A 27,865-nucleotide genomic window follows, 5' to 3' on the forward strand; every position below is an offset into this window, starting at 1 on the left:
CGAATGATGAACTGACAAAAACGAATGAAGATGGTTTGAACAATGAAGATATTGCTGATGATGGATTCAACAGCGGTGATTCAAATCACGATCTTTACGATGATGAAGAAGGTCTACATGGTTATGATAAGATGTCTCCTGGGTGCGGCGAGAAGATTCAGCTGGAGAATCCGGACAAGAAGGAATATTTAGTACGAATTATTGACATTGGTGGTGGATTTAATAATTTTGGTGGTGGACACAAAGTACTTACAAAAATGCTGTTAATTGATTAACTAACTAAATTTAACACTTTTGTACATAAATTTGTTTCTGTACATTATTTTCCAAATCTTTCTTTAATGACTTCAAATTGTTCTATGTGTAAGAATTTCGCTGTTAGTGGAATGTTTGCTAATTTAGCCACAACGGAAATGACGATCTGAATATCGATATTTTTTTAGAAATTCAAATGTCGCTTATTTTGATTTGAATCAATCATATTTTGAAGAACTAGCATTTTGTAACACGCGCATGTAACACCTCTGGAGTGGCAGGTGTCCATAGGCTGCGGTGACTGCTTACCATCAGGCGGGCCGTATGGTTGTTTGCCACCATCGGGTTATAAAAAAAACAGATCAGAATATTAGGGTTCTGGTAGCAGGTGGCGGGTAGCCCATTAGTATGATGAATGGGTCATGATGGTGAAGAGTGTCTACTTGGTTACGATAAGATGTCTCCTGGGTGTGGCAAGAAGATACAGTTGAAGAACCCAGATGAGAAGGAATATTTAGTACGAATTCTTGATATTGGTGGAGGTGATATTAACATGGTGGTGGAGCTCATACATTCATTAGAATATGCGTAATAAATAATATACAAAATAATAACTAAATCGTTGCTGGTCCTTTTTTGATTCCCTGTTACTTATAATTATATTGAATGCCTACTCCGATATTTCTCTAAACAAACAAATAATTTTATAAATTAAAAAAAAATCTGGTTTTCTGGTGGAGGTGTTACTTTTGTTCGTTATGTCATAAAGTCATGTTACGTAAGTCAGAAGTTACCTGATCTTAAATTTAATTTCTCACACAATCGCTTAAAATATATCTTGAAATTTGCTTGGGAAGTACTCCAAAATAGAACATTCATAAAATAAAATTTCGTAACGGTGATAGACAGTTTGGTGTTAGTGCAATCGATTAGAAATTTTTGAAGTGTCCGGTGGTCTGGTGGGAGTTTGCCTGATTTTATTGCATTTTTTTCAGCATTGGCAAATTCCTCTGAGTCGTCGCTTCAGGGCCTTGAAGCTGTGGTTCGTACTGAGGAACTATGGCATCACCGGTCTTCAGAAGCATATTAGGGAGGTAAGTTACTTGATAATTTGTTACCTATTTTATTGGAGATAATCTAGTTTGTCATCATACTCAAACAAATTAAGTACCTACCTAACGTCAAACGTCGAACAAAAATAAAATATGCAATGTCAAACACCTCTGAGAGATCATAATGCAAGAGTAGAACTTTGAATTTTTTTTGGTTTCTTGACTGGTAACTAAGTTAGTAAATCGATCATGTCATGATCAAGTCCTTACGGAGTCAATTTTTAAAGAATTTTTTTCAGGTTTTTCGATTAAGTACAAGGAATTTGGTAGAGTGGGTGTTTAGTGGACTGATATTTAATAGTTAATGGATTTGGATTTCGTTTCAGAGCGTTCGCTTGGCGCAGAAGTTTGAGGCGTTGGTATTGGCTGACCAGCGATTCGAAATCCCGCAACCGAGGAATCTAGGTAAGATATCATTTGGGTACGTAGTCATAGCACTAGAACCACATCAGAAAACTGTACCTAGGTAATGGAAGCTGTGAACATTTTGATAATATTTTTTATAAGTGATGAATAATAATAGACCGGGAAACAGGGGGATTGACGGCCGACTGTGATATAGAAGGCTGGCCGAGTTTGAAGTAAAGTGCAATGTACGAATACGAAATACGAATGCATAGTTACGACGGCAATGTTGTACGAATATTTATTGCTGACATGGTGTTTCGTAGGCTATTATTATTAACGTAATGACGATATTTGCACGCATGTTTGAGAAAAGCATTTTATCTTTCTAATAAGTTTATATTTGTAGGCATGGTGGCTTTCCGTATGAAGGGCGACAACGCTCTCACAGAGCGTCTCCTCAAACGTCTGAACGCCCGCGGCTACATCCACGCCGTGCCCGCCTGTTTCAAGGGCACCTACGTCATCCGCTTCACCGTGACGTCACAGAGGACCACCAATCAGGACATCCTTGGTAAGAGATGGAGAGAGAGAGTGCTACATCCACGCCGTGCCCGCCTGCTTCAAGGGCACCTACGTCATCCGCTTCACCGTGACGTCACAGAGGACCACCAATCAGGACATCCTTGGTAAGAGATGGAGAGAGAGAGTGCTACATCCACGCCGTGCCCGCCTGCTTCAAGGGCACCTACGTCATCCGCTTCACCGTGACGTCACAGAGGACCACCAATCAGGACATCCTTGGTAAGAGATGGAAAGAGAGAGTGCTACATCCACTCCGTGCCCGCCTGCTTCAAGGGCACCTATGTCTTCCACTTCACCGTGACGTCACAGAGGATCACCAATCAGGACATCCTTGGTAAGAGATGGAGAGAGAGAGTGCTACATCCACGCCGTGCCCGCCTGCTTCAAGGGCACCTACGTCATCCGGTTCACCGTGACGTCACAGAGGACCACCAATCATGATTTCCTTAGTAAGAGAGAGAGGGAGAGGGCTACATCCACGCCGTGCCAGCCTGCTACAAGGGCATCTACGTCATTTGCTTCACCGTAACGTCAAAGCAGACCACCAACCAGGGCATACTTGGTAAGAACTGTTTCTGAGTCTAAGTGCAAGATCTCAAACTGATCTAAACACGACTACCGTCTTGAATGCATGGACAACTGCGAGACCGTATACTAAAATACACACACAAACCAAAAGGACCAAAAGGATCACTAATCGGGATATAAGGCTGGTCCAGATGGTCCCCATTTTTCACTAATCTGAATTTGTGAAGCCAGCCAGTAAATTTGCGTTTGGGGGCATTTTTTAACTGGAGAGGGCTCAAATATCAGCATAAATCTGAAATTGGAGGTGCATGCCAATTTCTGGTCTGATCAAATCGGTCGAATCGCATTTTCAACACATTGCCGACTAATTGTAAGTAGCTGCAAAGAATTCACTCGATCAATCAAATGCTGCAAATGGTAGGCCGATTATATGTAATTAAACGATATGGTTTGGTTCGACTTTCTTGCAATGGGAGCTAGAAAATGGAAGTCAAAGGTTAAAAATGTATCGTTGATCTCAATGTAATGTAAAGGAGGACAAGCGGCTTAACAGTTATCGGGAAGAATAAACTATAGTCTGTAGGTAAAAGGACTACTGTACCCCGGGTTTTTTTAGGTTAGAATTTTTCTAACCTCAAAAGTAGTGATGATTAACTTCTTTCGAAATGCTAGGGTTTCTATGATATTTCACGCTAGACCGGGCCGGGGCGGGCCCGGAGTTTCCGGCGCTTCGTTTTCTATGGAAACCACGTGATCACCGATCAGCCGTCATAGAAAATGACATGGCGGACGCTTCGGCCCGGGTCGGTCTAGCATGAGTCATCCTTAATAATAACGACACTATAGTTCAGTGCAGAGGAAAAAAGGTACCACTTCTTTTGAGGTTATAAAATGCCTTATCTAAAAAAAGGACTATAGTAAAAAAAAATTACCATTAATTGTATATATACTGTCTCTTTCAGATGATTGGAACGAGATCAAGGCAGTGGCTTCGGAGATCCTGATGGAGGTTTTCGGATCAGACAATGGCAACATCGTGGTGCCGAAGAAGCCTAGGATCTCTCTCAAAGGTAATTTAATTCGTATTTTGACCCCTAGGGGTATTACATATACGAGTATGTTTGACGCCAATGTCTGTCTGTGGCATTGTAGCTCTCCAACGGATGGACCGATTTTGATGTGATGTTTTACGTGGAAGCGAGTTTCCTTGCGCTGGTTCTTAGCTATGTTTGATAGAAATCGATCCAGCAGTTTGATGAGTATTAGCTCTTTAAAAAAATGATGTTAGGCATTTTTTGCATAAATAAGATTTTATTAGCATATACTCGTAGCGTAGGGGTTTATTAATTGTTAATTTGATAGTTATTGTTGGGATAAAAAAACGGATAAGAGCGAGTCGGAGTCGCCCACCGAAGGTTCCGTACTTTTTAAAATTTGTTGTTATAGCAGCAACAGAAATACATCATCTGTGAAAGTTTTATCACGGTTCATGAGATACAGCCTGGTGACAGACGGACAGACGGACGGACGGACAGACAGCCGAGTCTTAGTGATAGGGTCCCGTCTTTCCTTTTGGGTACGGAAGCCTCATTCGTTCATTCGCTTTCTAGAAAAACGTCGAATCACATTTCGCGCGCTAGATTAGTAATCGTGCTTAAAAATGTAAAAAAATTTAGTTTGTGTCTTGAGATTCACTGTTTCGCTATCGTACATTTATTATTTTTATTTTATAATGAAATTCTATTTCATTTGAACATCTAATTCAATTTGGTTATTATTAAAGTTGATGTTCCATTCTTGTATGCAGTCGCTAAAAAGTAGGTACTTCCACATATCTCCATTACGACATCGATATCAACACCCTTGCCAATGGAAACTTGACCATTTGGCAGGCATTTTATTTTGTAGTAATAATATAATTAGTCCTTTTCATGCCACTGGTTTGAAGGCACTATTTTTAGTACGAGTTAATTGTTTTGCTTCTTGTATCTGTACATAATGAAATCACTTTATTTCATTCTCTATACGGTCGGAATGACTAGTAATTATCCGGTTCGAAGGACCATTAACCATCCAGGCGGCTTAGTCAAATGCCAATCGTCGTTAAAAAATGCCAATAGAAACTGAAATATTTGGTGATCATTATTTTTTTATTCCAGCACAAGTAAGCAATATATACGATAATTCGAATAACATAAAATACAATAATCGAACGAGCGAGCGAAGCGTAGCGAAGTTTTTACATTCAACTTGAAACACAGCTGGCTAGGGGCACGTCCCGGCATTTCGATGTTTTTTCAGCTGAAGTAACTTAAGTAAATGTGTTCTCATTTAAATGATGCTCGGTCAAACACACACACACGCAACACACGTCATTTTTCAAGTTTTCACTTCTGTCGGCACTCCCGGAGTGCCACTGTTTTTTTGTGCTTGACGTTTGTCGATGTCCGATGTTTTGGCTAGACCCCCTGTTATTTTAGTTATTACTAACAATAGCTTAGCTTTTTCACCATTTTTTTTATGCATTTTTTTTTATTGATCTGAAATAAAAAAAGCAATTTTTTCTCCGGTTCGAAGCACCAGTAACTGTTCAGTTTGACGAATCAAAATACTGAATATCAAAATAATAGCCTGTTTCACAATGTCCAAGAAAAGCCCTAAATAAGCTACTTGACACTTGTCTGACGAATAAAGTCATCGTTGGCGTTTCACAATCTTCAAATAAGATTACTGGTAGATAAAGTGCTTTGTAGAAAGTTTTATCTGGCAGTTAATTTATTTGTTAATTAGCTATCCAATACTTTAATTGGACATTGTAGGACAGGGCCTAAGACTTTATTTGATTGCAGAGACCCGCGAGCTGAACGCGACTTTCGGCACCAGTCTGCTCCTGGCCAACAGCCCGATGAGTCCCAAGATAGTGAACGGCACACACGCGGCCATCTGTGATTATGAGCAGGTGCTCACATCCTGTGCGCAGACGTTCGCGCAGCTTAAGATGGAGCCGAAGGATAGTCCTGGTAAGAGATATTTAAAAATGTACACCCAGTTGCAAAAGATCATACCCACTTTATGCAAGAATTCCATTGCACAAAACAAATACGCAATAATATCGCTCTCTTACATCATGTTTGTTTTTCGTCTTTTTAGGGTCTGTACCCGAAAGGTAACTATAAGATCCCTATTATTACGTTTATGTCCATCCGTTCGTCCTCCTGTCTGTAGGTTTGTTAGCGGACTTTATCTAAAGAATATTATATGAGCGAGTCCAACATGCACTTGGCTGATTTTTTCGAAAAATCTTGGACAAATATCATTTCTGCTCGTTTTCCACGCAGAGGACACATAACGCTTCATGATGTTTATTTTACTAACCCTCACTAACAATACATCTCCACTTCTAATACAAGAGTATCCCGTTTAAAATAATTATAACGTGTTGATGATATCCAATAATTGATGATGATATGGCCAGAGATGCGTCGTCGCATCCGCGCGATCAAGATGTGTGGGAAGAAGCTCTCTCTAGACTCCTGCATGGACATGGTCCAGGGGATGATGGTGGAACAGTCCCTACCACTGTGTCACGAGGAGGGGGAGGATGTTTCTAACGGTTGGTGGTGGTTTCTTTCACTGTTGGCTTTGAAAACGGGACTTGATGCATGTTTTTTTCAAGACATTTCAGACACTTGTTTAATATTTTTGTGTGTGTCGTGTATTTGTCTCATCAGGCTTTTTACTCTTGTAATTGCAGTCCATTGCATCAATTCGTTTTTTTTTGCATTATGTTTTTGTTCTGATTAAATGTGTATAAGGTATGATGATCACCATCCGCTCTGTTGTTATTGTTGATTTTTATTTTGTTACTTTTTTACTTATTTTGCTCATTGTATTCTAGGTGCCAAAGTAAACAACATTGGATTCAATTAGATTGATGTGTGAGTAGTTTTGAGTTATTGGTGGTGGGCTCATAATATTAAGTAAGTACTTATAAGTTAACTGTTAGTTAGCTGTTAGTATTTAGTAAGTTTCTTTTTCTTATTATAGATTTATATTTTATTCAGCATTTTGAGAGCTTCAAGTGGATTTATTTTGATTCTACCTTTATTTTCTTGGTACTGTTACATTTGAGATAGAAATCCTTAATTGACTATATTTGACAGTAATGGACCTAACATATTAGGACCAAATATACTTAATTATTTAATATATTGAATAAGAACCTTTGCATAATGTAACATGATCTATTAGTACCTAAATATGTTATCTTATTTAATATTCAATTATTATTTATAGAATACAAAGGTCATATTAATCAAGTGGTATTTGCAGGGTATTGGTCTTCAAGAAATTCCTTTTACACAAGTATAAATAACTGTAATATATGTCTTTTCTTCTACTATATTTTTCAATTGACGTCGTTTTTTTCTATAAAGTAAATTGAACTCCAGGATCGAGCCCCGGTGACAGGTCCTCGCTGTCTCCTTCACCTGTCACCATCAAACAAGAGGCCAGCCCGGAATCGAATCAGCTACAACTCCCCGCCAGGCAATACCGCTCCAAATCTGTTGACGTCTCCTTAACCGGTCTCAAACTTGATGACGCTAAAATAACAATTGATGTTAAAAACAATGAAATAATAATAACACCTACAGGCTCAAAAGCAATCACTGATCCCGTAAATGATACCCAAAAATCAGTACACTTCAGTGACCTAGAAGAAAAATTAAACATTGGAGACAAAATCACTCAGGCATTCGAAAATTTTCAAGATGGTCTGCAAATGCTAAGTGAATTTAGACCGAATGACAATGAAAATAAACTTGAAAATAAAGATGAATGTGATACTAAGCTCACTATTAGAGGTCCTGGTAGTTATATTAAGAAGTTAATACAACAATTCAGTGAAGATCCATTTGGAAGTGAAGATGCCAAGCCTGAAGCTGATCGAGGCAGCTCAAGTCAAACAATAAAGGAAAAAGCTGATGCTATTTGTAAAAAATGTCTACATTACAAGGGTAAGATTTCTAAGTAAATGTGTAACGTGGCAATAATAATTACGGCAATGAAAACGGTGTATTTAAATGTTTAGGTAAACTAAATATCGGAAAATAAAGAATTAGATTTGTAGATGTCGATTCTTTTGCAAAGTGATTTAAGTTTTAGATAATCTATATTTAGTGAAATTAATAGAATATTAAATCAGTGTTCAAAAATGATATAAAAAGATTATTTAGTCAATAAATGTTGGTATCTACTTAAGTTACACCTATCAGCGAACATTTCTCAATTATAAAAAAATTGAACAAATTACTCACGTCGAGTATATTTCATCCGTGTAAATTTTATTTTATTTATTCCTTAAATTAACACTTACAGTCAAGCTACACATGTTAAAATTAAAGTTATATGTATGTTAAGTTAGACCAAGATAAGTTGGCAGCGATTTTGACAGCGCCGACAGTGCAAGTGTTATTTTAAACGTCAAACTTCTATGAAATTATGACTTACTTAACACTTGCATAGGTTGGCCTATCATAATCGTTGCCAACTTATCTTGGTCTGACTTAACATACATATAACTTTAATTTACACGAATGAAATATACTCGACGTGAAATATTTGTTCAATTTTTTTAAAATTTAGAAATGTTCGCTGATAGGTGTTGTGCGTTTCTAAAATCTCTTCAAAATAATAATGATAATATAATATTGTCGATTGGATATATTTTTTCTTGCAATACGTAGCTAGAATTGTTAGAAAAAAGTGTTGTTATTCTAATTCATAAGTGCAATAAACTTCGTTCAAATATTAGTAAGGAGAAAATGTACTCAAACTTGAGCTCCAGTAGATTTATTCTGCTGTTAATTACAGGTGATGAATTAGAGATCTGGATTTGTTAAAGAACTGTGTATTCTGTCAGTATCAATATTTGAATTTCTGCTTGAAGATAAGTTCATCCAGATCAAATTCATAACCTGATTAATCTCCAATAATATAAACATATATGTAGGCATTTATTTAAATTATCTAAATAGCAGCTAGTAATGGAACATTTTTTTTTGCTGAAATTCAGCACAATTTCATAAATTAACTTACGCGAAACATAATAACTATATTTTGCGTTAGTAAATACATACTCAAATTTAATCGTTAAGTGCCTATGAGGATACATTGGATATTGCATTAAATGAAAAAAAATTGTACGCAAGAATTGAATAGTGTACACAAAAAAAAGTTTACCAACACATATATATCTATAGGTAATATAAAATGTAAAAAAAAGCAATTTCGCTGATTGCAATAAAAATACTCGAAATAACTTCGTATTATCGTATATATATAAACTTAGTTAAATGGGCGGGGTAGAAAATATTGTTATGAAATTTATGCATAGGTTAATAAAGCACAATAAATTTATGTATATTATTATCTTGTTAAGTTTTGTTTGCTTTAGGCAGTGATTTCATTATGTTAATTAAAAAAAACTTATCTAAGCTTTGACACTAATATTTTATACTTATTTATTATGTGAATCAATATATACAGGGAGCGTGCATGAACTATAGGAGGCAGCACATGAGCCGTCAGATTTTTGGCGCGAGGCGTAAATGTGATGTTTTTTGTTCCGATGTAGCCCACAAGATGGCAGAACCTACTATGCACAAGAAAACATGTGACGTGTAAATGTGCATGTTTATGGTTCCGATTCAGGCCACAAGATGGCAGACCCTCCAACGCGCACGGTCCCTATACAGCTTAAACCACCTTTGAGTAATATATTCATAATGATAAAAATATGTAACGAAATCGTTTGGGTTTTAAAATGGAATTTCACTATTCCGTTATAACAAGGATCGGAATATATTTATATGCTTTATTATTTATTTTAATAATTGATGTTCTTAAATTTTTTCACGTAAACGTTATAAATATCTATCTAATTAATACTTATCAATTTTCCGGATATATGTTGGCCATTATTTACGGATTTTTAAGGCATCATAGAAGGTATATGTGTAGATAAAAAAAAAGTTCTAAGTATGACTTCTGTAAATATATTATCGAACTCCCCTGTATGTTGACACCTTTTTTAGGGTTCCGTAGCCAAATGGCAAAAAACGGAACCCTTATAGATTCGTCATGTCCGTCTGTCTGTCCGATTCTGTCACAGCCACTTTTTTCCGAAACTATACGAGCTATACTGTTCAAACTTGGTAAGTAGATGTATTCTATGAACCGCATTAGGATGTTTACAAAAAAATAGAAAAAAAACAATAAATTTTGGGGGTTCCCCATACTTAGAACTGAAACTCAAAAAATCTTTTTTCATCAAACCCATACGTGTGGGGTATCTATGGATAGGTCTTCAAAAATGATATTGAGGTTTCTAATATCATTTTTTTCTAAAATTAATAGTTTGCGCGAGAGACACTTCCAAAGTGGTAAAATGTGTGTCCCCCCCCCGTAACTTCTAAAATAACAGAATGAAAAATCTAAAAAAAATATATGATATACATTGCTATGTAAACTTCCACCGAAAATTAGTTTGAACGAGATCTAGTAAGTAGTTTTTTTTAATACGTCATGAAATTATAAAAAAAAAAATTTTTTCATCATACCCATACGTGTGGGGTATCTATGGATAGGTCTTCAAAAATGATATTAATGTTTCTAATATCATTTTTTTCTAAACTGAATAGTTTGCGCGAGAGAACCTTCCAAAGTGAAAAAAAGTGTGTCCCCCCCCCTGTAACTTCTAAAATAACAGAATGAAAAATCTAAAAAAAATATATGATATACATTACCATGCAAACTTCCACCGAAAATTGTTTTGAACGAGATCTAGTGAGTAGTTTTTTTTTAATACGTCATGAAATTATAAAAAAAAATTTTTTTTCATCATACCCATACGTGTGGGGTATCTATGGATAGGTCTTCAAAAATGATATTAATGTTTCTAATATCATTTTTTTCTAAACTGAATAGTTTGCGCGAGAGAACCTTCCAAAGTGAAAAAAAGTGTGTCCCCCCCCCTGTAACTTCTAAAATAACAGAATGAAAAATCTAAAAAAAATATATGATATACATTACCATGCAAACTTCCACCGAAAATTGTTTTGAACGAGATCTAGTGAGTAGTTTTTTTTAATACGTCATAAAATTTAAAAAAAAATTTTTTTCATCAAACATATACGTGTAAGGTATCTATGGATAGGTCTTCAAAAATGATATTTAGGTTCCTATTATCATTTTTTTCTAAACTGAATAGTTTGCGCGAAAGACACTTCCAAAGTGGTAAAATGTGTGTCCAAAAGTCCAAAGTGGTAAAATGTTGAACAAGATCTAGTAAGATTTTTTTTAATACGTCTTAAATTGTACGGAACCCTTCATGCGCGAGTCCGACTCGCACTTGGCCGCTTTTTTTAATTATAGTATTTTTACTGTTTACCGATTAATTTTTGATTAATATATATTACGTTTTTTTTTCTCGCAATTGTGTGGAAAAACGTCGTATGGAACACGTGTGCTTTGATAGTACACTTGTGTCATAATGTACTAATTATGTTCAAAATTGACATATCGGAATCTAAATGTATACAGTAAAAAATTGTATCACCTTGTAAATTATTACCTACTATATACCTAACTAAAATATGTAGTTATAAATGTATACTTGTAAAAATTCAACCGTATAGTTATAAACACATTTATCTATACTCACAGTTAAACTATTCGAATATATCTCATGCTGTATTGTGATTCAAAATATCTAATAATACATAAATTATATATACGTATAATTAATAAAATCTATTATTTAATATGCCATTGTGTGAGGTTATTTGGAAACTATAGGACTGTTTAAATTTTGGAAAAGTACGTGAGGCTTGAGTACTTACATGTTATATTTTAAAACATTGAAAACTCTGTGTAAAAGAGACAGACACTAACGGTGTCAAATTGAAGCAAACGGGTAGTAAGAAATAATATTACAGGATATTTTAAACAAAACGACAATCGATTGCTTCACAATGAGCTTAAAAGTTCATACTTGGTTCCCAGTAGGCAGTTATTAATTGATAACCATGAAAGCACCGACAGGGCACCTTAGGCTGGTTTCAAAAATGCACTTATAGATCTAGTAAAAGTTTCGTGGTTTACGAAATAATCGACTTTTCTGTCTTTTTAATAGCACCTTACTTTACATGTTATATTTTAAAACATTGAAAACTCTTTGTAAAAGAGACAGACACTAACGGTGTCAAATTGAAGCGAACGGGTAGTAAGAAATAATATTACGGGATATTTTACACAAAACGACAATCGATTGCTTCACATTGAGCTTAAAAGTTTATACTTGGTTTCCATTAGGCAGTAGTTAATTGATAACCATGAAAGCACCAACAGGGCACCTGAGGAATAGAATAGAATAGAATAATTTTTATTCGTAAACACAAACAAGACACATTAAATTACATGATATAACAAAAACAAAGGAAGTATAAAGTGCCACGAAATGGCCTCATCTCAGCATGTTGCTGGTGGCTTCCAGCGCTGATCTTCCGATCAAGTGAGAAAAATCACGAAAGGTAACAGACAAGAAGGAAAAAGACATAAAATAATATAGAGTGAACAAATTGAATTAGGCTGGTTTCAATAATGCACTTATAGATCTAGTAAAAGTTTCGTGGTTTACGAAATAATCGACTTCTGTCTTTTTAATAGCACCTTACTTAACTTCATTCACCATCTAGGCCATAACTTTATTTGCAAAGATGTAAATAGCATGTGTTATACTAATACAGAATAGATATAAATGCATTATATGGACCAGCCTAAGGTGGCCTTTTGGTAGTTATGTTATTCATTAATTACTGGGCACCCGGTATATATGTTATTTAAGCTAATTTATGCTCATTTTGTATCATTATTAATATAACAAATTAGTAACAAAAAATAAGCTTGGAGTGTTGTGGCAATAATTATAGTAAATTCTGACTTTTTTAATACATAATGGTTTCCGAATAAACCTACTCAAAAATAATTTGTATATTCACGAACTCAAACTGCTGTGCTTTATCAATAATGTAGTTAATTCTTGTATTAGAATAAGATAATTTACTTTATTTTTAGTGCATAAGTAAAATTATAAAAAAATAGCCACAAAGTTATTGTCTTAAAGCTTATAATGTAGATTTAGTGATTTGGGGAATATATTCGATGCAAATGATTTTGTGTTTTATTAAATTGCACTCGTACAGTGAAGTCTAAAAATATGTACATACACTACCTTAATACAATGGGCAATAATGTCGTGTGTACATGTTTTTCACTTTGTCCGTATTGATATTTTTAGATGAGACTGTTACTGTTGCCCCTTTTTCGTACAAATAGTTATTTGGGTGTATAAAATAAGTATCATGTTTTTTAATATTGAAATACTATGATAACTTATAAAAACTTAAATCGACACCTTAAAAACATAGAAGCCCGCATTCATCAATTTCATCATCGATTGATAGAAAAGGGTACACTAATAAAAAACCGTTGTATTTGATTATTTTAATAAATGCATAACAGTCGTAGGATTATTAACATTTTCTACTTACTTTATATTCATAAATTATTGAGCGTTTCATATTTTTACATAACATGTACATTTTTATTTTCACATTAAATATGAATCCGTAATTATATTTATTTTATGAACTTTTATAGCAAACAAATTCTTTGAGTACTTTAAGTAAGTCATGAATTACTTATTTGGAACAATAAAATATATTTTTTCAATTGAATAGAAAAATATAATCGTTGTCGAAAGACATATTTCCATAAATAACATAAGTCGCCAGGAACAATTTAAATTAATATAATTATACATGTTCAGTTCTTAATTCTTAACTATATTACTATTTAACAATAAATAAATGCATTTTAATGTACAATAATTACTAAAACTATTAAATATACAAATGTGTATATTTTACAAAGCAGAAAATGACACAGTAGAAAGTGTTTTAAGATCAAATGATTATTATATCTTGTATTAAATGCCCAAAAGTAATACACGCGTACATTTTAAATGTTCTTTTTTTTTAATATTTGAAAAATATAAGCAATTGAAATAGAGAGCTGTTATCCATAAATATAGTATTTAATTAATATTAAAACATGCGATCTGAAAACACTTTCATTTATTTACAAAATAAACGCATAAAATCTCATTAAAATTATTACAAAAAAAAAAATTAGGGTGGGTGGACGTGTGTCATAAAATATAGAATAAATTTACAAATAATCGAATTCTTATCAACAAACATATCATTTCAAGGAAGAAGTAAATATTTGTCACTTATCTATATAAATAAAATTTCTCGCATACTTACAGTAGGACTTCACTAATCCAGATGGGAAATTTTTATATTTTAACATCACTTCATTAACAAATAATAAAAAAAAAAAAAATTATAGGACATTATTACACAAATTGACTAAGTCCCACAGTAAGCTCAATAAGGCTTGTGTTGTAGGTACCTAGACAACGATATATATAATATATAATTATAAATACTTAAATACATAGAAAACACCCATGACTCAGAAACAAATATCCGTGTTCATCACACAAATATATGCTCTTACCAGGATTTGAACCCGGGACCATCAGCTTCATAGGCAGGGTCACTACCCACTAGGCCAGACCGGTCGTAAATGTATTTATTCATTTTATTAGCAATAGGAAGGAGGTATTAATTATTAGCAATACAAACAGCTAAATAGACTCATCTGCTTTACATTTTCGCGCTTCATTACGAGATAAGTGAGATAACACTTAATAGTTCGTTTTTTTAGTATGAGAAAGAAAATTAGCAATCTTGACGTGTCTTTTTATTAAAAAACCCTTTTGCAAAAATAAGTTACATTAAATATGTAACAATTATAAATCATATACGATCATTTATATTCTTTTGCTTTCATAAGTAATATAAACTAATTTTTAAAAACGCGTTTTTCAATAATTTTCAATAAAAAACACTTTAAGATTGCTTATCTTTTTTCTAATGTTAACAAACGAACTAAAGTCGGAGAAGAAAGATCAGAAATTCTTGATATTCGAACTAATTTTTTTTAGACTGAGTTCGTCCTTATTACAGAAATCACCCCTATCAAGAGTTTGGATTAGCAAGACTACAGTATTTTGTAAAAATGCTAAATTAAATACCACATATGTAATGATAACTACGCAACAATATGACTAAGATTTCATCGGTCAATACGAATATACACGTAGTCGTATATGAAATCATTATATTCTTCAAAAAGATATAAAACTATTGGTCGTTTCGCAATGTCATTGAGAATAGCTTCGTTTATGTCTCCTCAAATTGAGCATCAGAACCCTAGTGTTTATTTTTTTGAAAGCGTGACGTGATGTACGCGTTTGCGTTAAGTCTCATTTTGTATGGGATTTATAAACAGCGCCCAAGCGAGACGTTTTGGAAACTCAAAATTCCATACAAAATGAGACTTAACGCAAACGTGTACGTCACGTCTCGCTATGTACGCTAGGGGTACATATAGAGATCAATCGGGTTTGACAATAACGTAATTTATATAGATATATATATATCTTCTCCTCTTCTTCAACCTAAGCCTTTTCCCATTATCTGGGGTCCATTATGTGGGATTATTATATATATATATATATATATATATATATATATATATATATATATATATATATATATAGTTTCAGGGAGACTTTAGGGAGTTAGTGGCGCCAAAAAAAGTAGTGGATATTTTTTAAAATAAACTTCTCTCTCTCTGCCTTGAGGCAAAGCTCGATTTTTGATCAGCAACAAGTGTTCATCGTTGCACTCTAAATGCTAACTTCCTACTTCATAAAACTTTATAAACATCAACTTATATTAGTGTACCAAATTGACTACATCTGGGTTACAGCGTTGGATTATATTTTCTACTGTATCTCTACCTAACATTTAGAAAAATGGTGGGTTCCCCATAAGTTGTTGTGGTTTTGTTAATTTATGTCTTATCCCTTTCTTACGAATATATAATTCAAAATGAAAAATGAGTCTTGTACCGACTTGATGCCATTAAAGACTAGCAGGCCTTCCATGGCTCAAATACGGGCCCTCATAATCAAATTCTTTAAATTAACATTTTTACGTGTAAGTTTTAGACAAGTTTGATATTACTGTATAACATTTTACAGTCATGAAGACACCGGCCAGGTATGGCGCATTTTATTCCGTGCGATATCTGGCCCATACAGTAAAATTTACCCAAAATGTCGGTAGATGTCGCTGCACAGGACAAGGCTATTTATGCATCGCGCTTACGATATTTATACCACGCTTGGTGATTTTATCTGGGTTAATCAATTTTTTATCGCCCCTCGTTACCATGACTACGGTCGCCTGGGGCACTCTCTGTTATATGACATTTAAATTAAGCAAACATACGTTTTTGAGGTATTTACTAGCCTTTTCTACAATTAACCATCTACCAAGCGCTATAATAAAACGTGCTACAGGAGTTTTTCGACAAACTATGGTACAATTATCGCCTGGCTGACAGGACAGAAGAGACTGACCAAGATAAGTTGGCAGCGATTTTGATAGCCCAGCCTGTGCACGTGTTAAGTAAACGTCATAATTTCATAAAAGTTTGACGTTGTCTTTCTGGGCTGCCAAAATCGCTGCCAACTTATCTTGGTCTGACTCTAACAATAACAATAACAAATTCACCCATCTATGAAAAGGTACTCAGCTTGTTGTCAATGGTGCTATCCTGCGTCGCATTTGCATTGAAACATCGGTAAAGGTCTCTTTCATAAATAACATCACATAAATAGGTAAGGTTCCTCAATGCACTCCGGTGATGCTTCTCAGCCAAGGTTTGTAGAAGGTCGTTCGCATGTACACTCCGGGGAGATATGGCGCCGCGCACTTGATGCCGTGGGAGACGGTGCCGACTAGCTGCCAGCGGCCGTCACCGCGTTGGAGGACTAGCGGGCCTCCACTGTCACCCTGGAATAAAAATAAAACCGTTTATTTCAGATCACTGATCCATAACTAAAAGCTAGGTACCTATTTGGCAGATGTGTGGCCATTACGAGAGAAAGAGCGCAGGTTGCCATGATCTATCTATATCTAGTTCTCCCAATTGCCACCTCTACCCAAAACTTTATAACCGGGCAGTCGAGGTGCTCGGCCAACACCTTGAGAAGAATGTTGCTGCTGCCGCGCATCCGTCTCAGCGTGGAGGCGGTTCTTTTCCGCCTAATGGCAAAAAAAAAAAGTCATTTACTCGCGCCTCAGAGAACATGCCGGACGCGCTGCAGTACTTCGGCAGCCACAGCAGCATCCTCAAGATGTTATGATATATATCACACATGAGTGATGTAGCTTAGTCGTAAGTAGGTACTGTAAAGGGATACGGTCTATCTGAGGTGGGGAATGTAAACGCTCGAGGTAGATTTCTGATAATATTTCATTCTATTTTTTCTTCAAACTAATAACAGAAATATCGACTATTGTTGATGCTTGCCACCTTCAGAATGAATCGCCTGCATGGCGATATTTCTGAATTCAAATATATAATCGTTGCCAGTTATCTACCACGAGACTGTGAAGGTTTCCAACCTTCACATATCCCACCTCTTCGGGTGAAAGCGGGAATCATCATCACAAAACTACACCCTATCCTATTCTACCCTAACTACAGACTCCTACCTACTCTAGGCCCCTACAGAGTATAGAATTTTCCTACCTCCCATTCACTATGAGTCAGCCTTATTCAAGGTAGCTCGTGTCCAAACCATCCGCACAGGTCGTGCCTATGGCTACGATCCTCGCAAAACGGTTGGATACGGCTTGTGGTAATGGAAAAACACGGTAAAACAACCTTATCCCGCACCTCCACCATGTAAAGGGATACGGTCAATCTGAGATGGGGAATGTAAACGCTCGAGGTAGATTTCTGATTATATTTAATTCTATTTTTTCTTCAAACAAATAGCAGAAATATCGACTATCGTTGATGCTTGCCACTTTCAGAATAAATCGCCTGCAGATCTTTATTCGATCTTTATAATAATAGTTGCCAGTTATCTACCACGAGACTATGAAGGTTTCCAATCGTCACACTACGGCTCCCGAACCAGAAGTCGTGGGCTCAAACCCATAGCCAAGAGTTTCTGGTATGATAACAGTGTTTGCTGAACGTTAATTAGAATTTACCATTAACCATTACAAATTCAACCGTAAACCGTAACGAACGGTTCACAACCAGGCTGTCTACCATCTTCTTACGCGAAGTGCTTGTGTATTCTGGCCACATTGCCAGGAAAGACAGTGATAACCTGGAAAAGCTGGTAACCATTGGTAAAATCGAAGGCGATAAGCCGAGACGCAATAAGGTGGTCAGACCAAATTCGCTCAGCCCTTGATGTGACGCTCCACGGTGCCCTACATTCGGCGGCAGACGGAAATAGGTGGCGGCAAATTATCAAAGAGAAGCTGTTCCCTAGAAGTGGCCACGACCCTCAGTGATGAGGAAACCGATGCAAGGAGGAGGCAATAGAGATAGCAAAGCAACAGGGGGGTCAATGTACGAAAATATATATGGTAAGCGTCTCTGCTTTAACTAGATGCGTTAATCTTCAGGATTTCTTGTGTAGCCCCGTACACAAGAGTCTTTCTGTCCTCTTTAATACATTCATTGTCAGCGACAGCAACCCGCTAGACGGGTTTTCTTTTCATGGGCGCTTTTCGTTATAGTATGGCTTTTCCCGTGTTATTAGCTACGCTCGCCCGTGCTGGCATTGAATGTTTTTAAAAGAAAGTTTTAAAAGCACTACTTCACATTACATAAAGTAAAACCCGCTGAAGAGATTCTAAAGGGACCAAGGCACACATATATCTTAAGCGGAATAGCGTATTAATTGTAAAAAAATATGAAAAAAAAATTGCAGGCACTAGTGTAAAATGGCGTATTACTCGGGAAATCAAAAGAAACCTGATAATAAGATCAGCGGGTTCTACTAAATATATATGCGATTTGAAACATCTCCAGAGTCTTGAGTCAAGAACTAGTCTTTATCCATCTCTGGGTTCTGGTCTGGATATACTCACTTCACAAGAATCCTTTTGTCCGTTGGCGTATCCTGCACAGAGGAAGGAACTGAGGATCTTTTTCGAGTGTCCTGCAGTCTGGAACATCTCTTGGCACACGTTGTTTTCTATTACCGGTACCTGGAATATTTAAGATATTTGGTCACTCACTGGAGTTATGTCATTTAAATATATACCGTCAACTGAGTTGAATACGGATGGCTGGGGTGAATAGGGACAAAACTTAAATTGTGATTTACATGACAATTTAATAACTGTCCACACAGATTGTATCATACAAAATCTATTACTATTTTTACTATTTTCAATCGAATGATACAATTTGAGTAAGTATTTTGAAAGAAATTGTTAGGTAAATCTCATATAAAGGTTTATCCCTATTCACCCCAGCCATCCCTATTCACCAAAATGCTAACTTGCCTCAAGTGATATTATTCAGTGAATAAAAAAAATTATAACTGTAGTGCAATAATAATGTTTTTGACCCTTCTAAAGCATTCGACTGAGTGAACAGTTCTTCTTTGTCATAAAACTTAAACAACTGTTGTAAAAGGTGTAGTAGAACTGAAGCTTTAAGCTTGGAGTACCTCAGGGCTCTATGTTAGGTCTATTACTATTTATAGTTATTATAAAGGGCTTGTCATATAGATTTGATTATTGCTATCTAAAAATTGATAACAGGCTCTATAATATACCTGCACTTCTTGTAACACAGCTGGCACGGCGCCACCATACTTGAGGCGGCCCCAGCCCGTTACCGTCGCCATGCGCCCCGTGAAGTCACTCTCGTCTGGTGGCATGCAGATGGGCACTAGGAAGAGAAAACATTTAACAATCTCGTGTGCGTAAATTAGGACATGAAGAATAAATAGTATAGAGAAAAAATCTTATGAGAAGATTATAGTCTGTCTATTAAGTGCCATTGTGAACGTCATTTTTTCATGGGAATTTGGCGTTAATGGCGACACCTCCACAAACTATCACTGCAAGGGCTGGCAGAGTTATTCCATTGAATTTGCTTATAAGACCTGTTATTGGCCATCTGTAATGTAACCACTCATATGTACAACCTTTATTTACGGCTGTTGTTGTCCTAAATATCAATAAATAAATAAAAGACTCTGATAAGATTAAAAATTGAAATAAATAAGTGATACATGCTGTTGAGAGTTGTTTTACAGTTAGGTACAGTATTTTTATAAACATTATTATCCACCATCCAGTGAAGGTTTTAATCTAATAATAACATAGTGCAATAGCAATATAATAATAACATACCAAAGACAAAGAAAACATTATAAAATTCTTAAATACAGGTTCGAAAATAACGCTAAATCCTTTACCAATGTGAGCATCGAATTTAATAGGTGACTCCAACTCCAGTAACGCCAGATCGTTCTCGAACGTAGCAGCATCGTACTGCCTGTGCACGATGACACGCCGTACATTTCTGGAGACGGGTTTGCGGGGCTCCAGGTCCAGGGAGATGTCGTTCTCGCCGAACACTGCTACTAGAGATGCCAGGAAGCTGGAAGAATATATTCAGATACTTAAGATACTTAAGATAAAAGAATGTGGAGGCAGATCTTAGGAACTCATGGCTCAAAAATCTTCTGGAACACGGGCGTCTTTCTTTCTTACAGAAAGTTACGAAACGTTTGGGGGAAAGAAGATAAATGAGTCTTCTAGTACGCTGCTGTCCGCAATGAGGTGTGTGTGGGATAAATCTAGCCTCAAACTAAGCAAACCTTGTACTATGGGTACTACGCTACGATATACATAGATAAATACTTATAGTTATACATTGAAAACACCCATGACTCAGGAACAAATATTTGTGTTTATCACCCAAATAAATGACCTTACCGGCATTCGAAGCCGAGACCACGGGCTTCATAGGCAGGGTCACTACCCACTATAAACTCTGTATCTTTAGGTATTCAAATAAAACTAAACGAAAACTACCCTCAAGTGGCTCAATAAGTCAGTTGAGGGTAGAGGGAAACATTACATGATCAAATAAGTAGGTTAAAGTCAGGTCGTTCAGTGACAGATCCAGGAGCTTTTGTATTTGGTTGGTTAACCAATAAATGTTATTTACAAATTGTTTGTTTACTTTTATTTAAATACCTAAAGATACAGAGTATAGGTCAGACCGGTCGTCGTATATTGATGATCATATCACCGTCTGACGCTCATAGAATGTATAGCAGAGCCGAGCGTTTCTTTTTTTGCTAGTTTTTTGTGACCTTTTTTGCCACTTTTGTGTTATCTCTAGTCAGGATCGCGAGCGCTTTTCATCCTTTTAGGAGAAAAAAAGTGTCCCAAAAGTTCCATCCATTTTTCAAACATTCCTTTTTGTTACTGCCATGTGTAGGTGCCTGGGACCCTTTATCCTATTAGGATCGAAAGAGATCGTGGTTCTAAGTAGAAAAAACACAAAAATCACCAAAAAATAATTACAATATAAAGAAAAATGCCTTTAGGCATTAAGTTCGCCATTTGTACTTTATTTGTTATATTGTGCAATAAAGTTTCAATAAAAAATAAATAAAAATAGGGAATTTGTTTCAAGAACGCTCAGCCCTCCTTATTATCTTTCCGTCCTAGCCTATGGACGCTTCCAACTCTAAGAGCGTTACTTCCTTGCAGAATGTCATGTAGTCTCTCATGCATCTTGGCTGAGACTGCTGGGAGTGCAAGCTTTTACAGAAGAAATTCGCTTATTACTAGGTGAAGAGACGTTCAAACTTACCCAGGCTGACAATGAGCAGCTGTTGTAACGAATCTTGAAGTAATTAGAACGCCGCCACACTTGTTCTTAGTGAACAGACCCAGCCATGTGGATTCTCGCACTAGCACCTGCCAGGGCCACTCGCCCTGTTGAGCGTTCTTACCGCCGACTATGCGCCCGGACTTCATCAGGGGCCGGACGCCGCATACTGGAAACGAGGAGGATTTTTTGTAAATGTTAATTTTAGTTCCAGAGGACCGCAGATGGAAAATTAAAATGGTTATCTTCTTCTTTATAGCACTTGCATATTCGAGCAAAAATGCATCCTCTATATTTAAGGAAAAACATGTGATTAATTACGCCAAATCCAAAGAAACATATGCCATAAACTACATAAACAACATTTTCGTTGGGTTCCTGTTCTTACAGTTCTGCTGGCTTACAGTTCTGTGATGACATCCTCGATGGCCTCGGTTGTGAGTGTGACCGTGCTGATTGGGGCGACGGTGGTGATTGACGTGGTCTTCTGTGACCTCAACTGCCTAGGATGTGACGGTGGTGGTGACCGATTTAGTTTATTTAATTCAACTTAAAGTATTTTTATTCAAGTAGTAATTTACAATACAGACAACTGTAGGTATTTGTCATTTAAAATGACAAAGACAGTTTATAAGCACGGTTTTATACACTCTGCTAATGTTTTTTTTAAATTTATGTTTATCGCAAAAAAGCGATTTACAGCGGTAATCCGGATGTCGCGGGTTCAAATCCCGGCTCGTACCAATGAGTTTTTCGGAACTTATGTTAATGTACGAAATATCATTTGATACTTACCAGTCGCTTTTCAGTGAAGGAAAACATCGCCAGGAAACCGGACTAATCCCAATAAGGCCTAGTTTACCCGCTAAGTTGAAAGGTCAGATGGCAGTCGCTTTAGTAAAAAACAGTGCCTACGCCAATTCTCGGGATAAGTTGCCAAACGGACCCCAGGCTCCAATGAGCAGTGGCAAAAATGCCGGGGCAATGTGAGGAAGAAGAAGAAGAATGTATGTTATCGCAAATAAATTGTTCTTAGATTCGTCTTCCAAATACTCACAGTTCTTGTCATTATAGTCGACGGTCTGGTCAGCGTAAGGCTCGGTGGTGACCTCTTCCACCGCCTCGGTTGTGACCGTAGTGGTGGGTGCGATGGTGGTGGTTTTAGCTGGCTTTGGGGGCTTCGTGACGGGCTTTGTGGGTTTTCTGGTCACCTGAAAAACGAGTTAAGTAATCAATTAATGTTATGATTTGTTGAATAGGTTATAGTCCAAAATCCCAGAGCCGCCGGACCTTATTTATTTTTTGATGAATAAAATATATGGGATAATGTAGTGTTAGTATGATTAGATTAGATTGGTGTGGCTACTTACAAAATGTAAAAGTAATAGTTCCCGCCGTTACCGCCGGCGGAAATGGTCTGGCAATGTTGATTATAATTTTTTTACAATATGTTCTAAAACATACATAAAAATCAGCCATGAGAATTTAAGAAAAGTAAGTAATATTTTTACCTACCTTTAACACCTTATACCGGACAAATGGCCGTCGGGCCAATATAGCAAGTATGCATACATTAAACGTACACACTAACACTATATTATGCCATACATTTTAGTCATGACAAAATAAGTAAGGCTCTGGGATCTTGCTCTTTTCTGAGAAAATACGTTGGGAAAGAATTGTTCATTACATCTGTACTGATGTTGACATTAAATTTGATATTGTGTAAAATAAACAGTTACGGTTTTTAATTGACTCCGGTGTAATTAAAAGCTTTATAATCACTTGTCTCCTATTTTACATAAGATTAGCTAGGGATATACTAACAGTGTGTCCTTTACGTATGTCTGATTTATCCGCCATATTAGCTAGACAGATCTAACGCACACATCTGTTCATATATCCCTAGCTTTTAACTTACTGGCTTCTTAGCAGTTGTCGTAATAACAGTAGTGGTAGGCAGCGCCGTGGTCGTGGTCGGTCGTCGCGCTGCCGTCGTCAGCTTCACAGGCTTCTTTGTCGTCTTCACCGTCGGCCTTTTAGTCGTCGTTGTCAGCCGAATCGGCTTCCGAGTCGTGGCTACAGGCTTTCGCGTCGTCACCGGTTTTTTACTAGGCTTAGGTGTCGTCGTTTTTGAGTTGATGATCGTCGCGTTCGGCTTTTTGTCAAGAATCACTATGTCGTGTAGTTCTTGGAATGTGCCTTGGAGACTTCCGACTATTTTGTTGACGAAGAGATTCATCTTTTCGTTTAGCTTCTCATCCTCTTGCCATGTTGGTGTGGTGAAGTCAACACCGTGAAGAGTTTCAAGCTCGTTGTCAGATAGAGATATGCTTGTGTTGTACAGCCCTGGATTTGATCCTGTAGCATTTAGCATTGGGTTTCTAACTGGAGGGAAATTAATCAAGTCATCTGATGACGTCTGCATATCAGGTCTTAAAGTTGTAGCTGAGAAGTATTCCGTGTAAGAATCGAAGGTCGGACTGGTAGAAATGACTACAGAGACAGGTCTGGTAGATGATTTGATAGGGTAAGGTGTGGTCGGAGATGGTTTCGGAGTGATAACCACAGTTGGAGATGAAGGTCTTTCATAGGACTGCGGAGGTTTGCCCATGTAAATATTGTTAGTCGATTCTATATGGTTATTCACTGTGATCTGGCTCACTGGTTTCTTAAAAGGCTCCTGAGATATCTCGACAAATTGAGGCTCTTTATCTTCAACAGGTTTTGTAGTTTGGAAGCCGTTTAGAACTATAACAGTAGGTGTCACGCTTGAGAAAGTTTCTGGAGCTACATCATAGCTGGATATTATGCTTGATGGTGATGTTACTGGTCTTCTGGCAGGTTTAGCACCGGTAACGTAGCTGGTAGAAGGCGGGCGTCTAGTGGTGCTGGTATGGAATGAAGGTGGTGGAGTTGTAGTGGAGCTGACGTAGCTGAAAGTGGTTACTGAGTCGCCGAAATCGCTAGGGTCCGTCGGGTAGCGGTTAAACGCGTCTATGGCTTGACTAGTAGACGGACTAGGTTTCGGTGAAGAGTAAGGTTTGCTAGACGGCCTGCTTTCATTGGGTATCGAATTCGGTGTCGTATACTTTACAGGTTTTTTGGTAATAATGACGGGTCGCTTGGAAGTTGATGGTCGCTTGGTTGTAGTAGTTGAGAATACAGTACTTCCGAATGATGAAGGTTTAAGAGTTACATAGTGACCTGTAGATAAGTAATAGTTTGGATATGTACTGCTGTATTGGACTGGAGAAACTGTAGCCGTTGAAGGTGATGGTGATGATTTCGTTTCAGCAATATCAGGTATTGGTGATGTAACTTCATCCTTCAAACTTGGAGTACTTTCATTTAGCATTTGAATGATACTATTGATCGAAGTTTCAGTAATTTTCTGGGGCTCTTTAGTTACGGTTGAAACTTGGACATAGTTTTCTGAAGGATTTTTCGTTGTAGTCTTATTCTTAGGTCTAAAGACAGGTTTTGTGTATATCGGTCTGTGCGTGGAAACAGTTTTAGGTGTAGTTGTTGTTGAGCTAGGCGGAGGAGTCGGTTTCGTCTGCATTGAAGACACTTGTATGTTGAAATCTGATGGTCTCGCCACATTGTCAACTGCTGAGCCATTTTTATGTAACAGAACTGTGTCTACCGTTCCATGGTCAATAGAACTGTGTGTATATAGTCCATCAGGTTTTGCTGGTTTGATGTAAATGAAGTTATCTTCTTTAGGAGGAGCGTGTAACAGCGTATCTGTTATTTGACTTAGACCTTCAGATATTATACCTTCTTTTTCAGTATTGTCATCAACAGTTTTGACAGTCGATGATGAGGGCTTCTCTCCAGGTCTGTAACCAGGTGTGACAATAGGTTTGAAGCTGTTGTGCCAGGCGTTGAGGGCATCGGAGTCATAGTCGTCGCTTTCAGTCTCTGCTTCTGGGTAGTCAAGGTAGCTGGTCATGACGACCCCAGGGCCCTTGGGGATGTGTGATTGGCTGTCAGACTTGAGCTGGCAGCAGGCGCCGAAGAGGAAGCCGTCCATACACGCGCCGACCACCTGAAAAAAGAAAATACATTTGTAATAGAAGGAAGTAAGTCATTCTTAGTTACTTTTTGTCAGTAACTTTGGCTCATTTCTGTTTGACTCTATGCTTGATTGGTTGAGAATGACTAAAGACATTTTAGACTCTGGCCACGCTAACTTTGCACAAAATAGGCAGTAAGAATGCATACATATCGCTATAAGCTCCATACTTGACGAAGCACTCAGCATGAAAACTTAGCGTGATCCGATTCTACGAGTAACTTCGTATTTTGTATTTTTATGCATAAGCAGATTTTTAAATTTTATCCGTTAACCGTTCCTCAGTGTCATTGTATAAATGTAGTGAATAAAATAATGTTTACCTCGCCCCGTCTCTGTTGGCACTCGTGGTTGAACAAGCATATCGTGTTCCCTCGGTTGTAACTTAATCGATAAGATAAGAAGAGTTTACCTCGCCCCCTCTCTGTTGGCACTCGTGGTTGAACAAGCATATCGTGTTCCCTCGGTTGTAACTTAATCGATAAGATAAGAAGAGTTTACCTCGCCCCCTCTCTGTTGGCACTCGGGGTTGAACATGCATATCGTGTTCCCTCGGTTGTAACTTAATCGATAAGATAAGATAAGAAGACTTACCTCGCCCCCTCTCTGTTGGCACTCGTGGTTGAACATGCATATCGTGTTCCCTCGGTTGTAACTTAATCGATAAGATAAGATAAGAAGACTTACCTCGCCCCCTCTTTGTTGGCACTCATGGTTGAACATGCATATCGTGTTCCCTCGGTTGTAACTTAATCGATAAGATAAGATAAGAAGACTTACCTCGCCCCCTCTCTGTTGGCACTCGTGGTTGAACATGCATATCGTGTTCCCTCGGTTGTATTTTGCTGCTCTTGAGGCTTTGCAGTACGTCGGTGTTATTCGGTACCCGCCGAATAATTTTCTAGAATCTGAAAAGAAGAAAAAAATTATTCATACATTTCAATTATTATTACTTGTTATAATGTAATTATTATTATACGTTGATTTTGTTGCATTATGATTTAATTTAAACCGTGATTGATATAATGCCAATTTATATATAATTTTTAACTAGTATAAAAACATATTAGAATAGAATAGAATAAATTTTATTCGTAAACACAAACAAGACACATTATATTACATAATATAACAAAAACAAAGAAAGTATAAAGTGCCACGAAATGGCCTCATCTCAGAATGTTGCTGGTGGCTTCCAGCGCTAATCAGAGTGAACAAATTGAAAAATAGATAAAAGATAACGACTAAATTAAGTAAAGATTATTTATATATCAAGCATCGTAAATATAGCACTGTATCGGTCAGGTCCAACCACACCTTGGCTGAACATTACAGCTGCATACGCAACAAGCGCCAACGGTAGCTACACGAACTAAAAGGCAATGACAGATCAGATCAATATCGAGCGTCCATTAGATCAATTTACAGGATTTTTATATTATCGAAACAGCATCAGAGGAAGACGAATACTAACATAATAATACTCAAACAATATTGTATAATGGTTTTAGCTATGTTATATTTTTAATATATAATACCAGTTTACCAGTGTATATTAGATGAATTGTAAATATATCCTATAACCATTATACTAAGAATAACATTATGTAAGTCGTTGATTATTTAGGTAATATAGTAATATGGTTTTTATTACGTTATTTAAAATGATGATATATCAAATTATAATAGGTACTTCCCCAGTTGGGCTCTGCTCTAGATCTGGAATGACATCCACTGTGTGCCATACCATACTAAGCGATTTGACATTCACAGTACCCATACCTCTCTTTTGGACGTAGTTCTTAAGGACATATCAGGGTCCGGGTCCAAATTTGAAACAAATACTTCAGAGATTTTATTGCTCCCCTTTCGGGGTCTTAGGGTTCTACTGACGTACGAGTAGAAATGGTGAAAAAGTTTGTATATATGTGTGTGCGATTATCGTTACTATTGTAGGCGGACGACGTTGCGTGATAAAACGGCTATTTAGGCATTAAGCTAATCAAGTTATCAATACTTCTTC

General features: G+C 36.8%; 2 protein-coding genes across 2 annotated transcripts in view; one reads left to right on the forward strand and one right to left on the reverse strand.

The window, feature by feature from the left end:
- The window catches only part of LOC133532172 (histidine decarboxylase), a 48,100-nt gene extending 39,297 nt beyond the window's left edge, over window positions 1-8,803 (forward strand). Inside the window, exons 12-18 of the mRNA XM_061870723.1 lie at window positions 1,251-1,349; window positions 1,694-1,772; window positions 2,122-2,286; window positions 3,788-3,895; window positions 5,675-5,845; window positions 6,301-6,438; window positions 7,277-8,803. Of these exons, the coding sequence (XP_061726707.1) occupies window positions 1,251-1,349; window positions 1,694-1,772; window positions 2,122-2,286; window positions 3,788-3,895; window positions 5,675-5,845; window positions 6,301-6,438; window positions 7,277-7,860 (1,344 nt within the window). The 3' untranslated portion in view covers window positions 7,861-8,803. The remainder of the gene's footprint in view (window positions 1-1,250; window positions 1,350-1,693; window positions 1,773-2,121; window positions 2,287-3,787; window positions 3,896-5,674; window positions 5,846-6,300; window positions 6,439-7,276) is intronic.
- Window positions 8,804-15,567: 6,764 nt separating this feature from the next.
- The window catches only part of LOC133532092 (serine protease filzig), a 57,398-nt gene continuing 45,100 nt past the window's right edge, over window positions 15,568-27,865 (reverse strand). The window contains exons 2-9 of the mRNA XM_061870587.1: window positions 26,623-26,750; window positions 23,683-25,815; window positions 22,819-22,972; window positions 21,744-21,930; window positions 20,332-20,516; window positions 19,684-19,799; window positions 18,989-19,108; window positions 15,568-16,882 (exon numbers count right to left, since the gene is read on the reverse strand). Coding sequence (XP_061726571.1) covers window positions 16,718-16,882; window positions 18,989-19,108; window positions 19,684-19,799; window positions 20,332-20,516; window positions 21,744-21,930; window positions 22,819-22,972; window positions 23,683-25,815; window positions 26,623-26,750 — 3,188 coding nt within the window. The 3' untranslated portion in view covers window positions 15,568-16,717. The remainder of the gene's footprint in view (window positions 16,883-18,988; window positions 19,109-19,683; window positions 19,800-20,331; window positions 20,517-21,743; window positions 21,931-22,818; window positions 22,973-23,682; window positions 25,816-26,622; window positions 26,751-27,865) is intronic.

This window comes from Cydia pomonella, chromosome 26, assembly GCF_033807575.1.
Source record: "Cydia pomonella isolate Wapato2018A chromosome 26, ilCydPomo1, whole genome shotgun sequence".
Classification (NCBI taxonomy): Eukaryota; Metazoa; Arthropoda; class Insecta; order Lepidoptera; family Tortricidae; genus Cydia; species Cydia pomonella.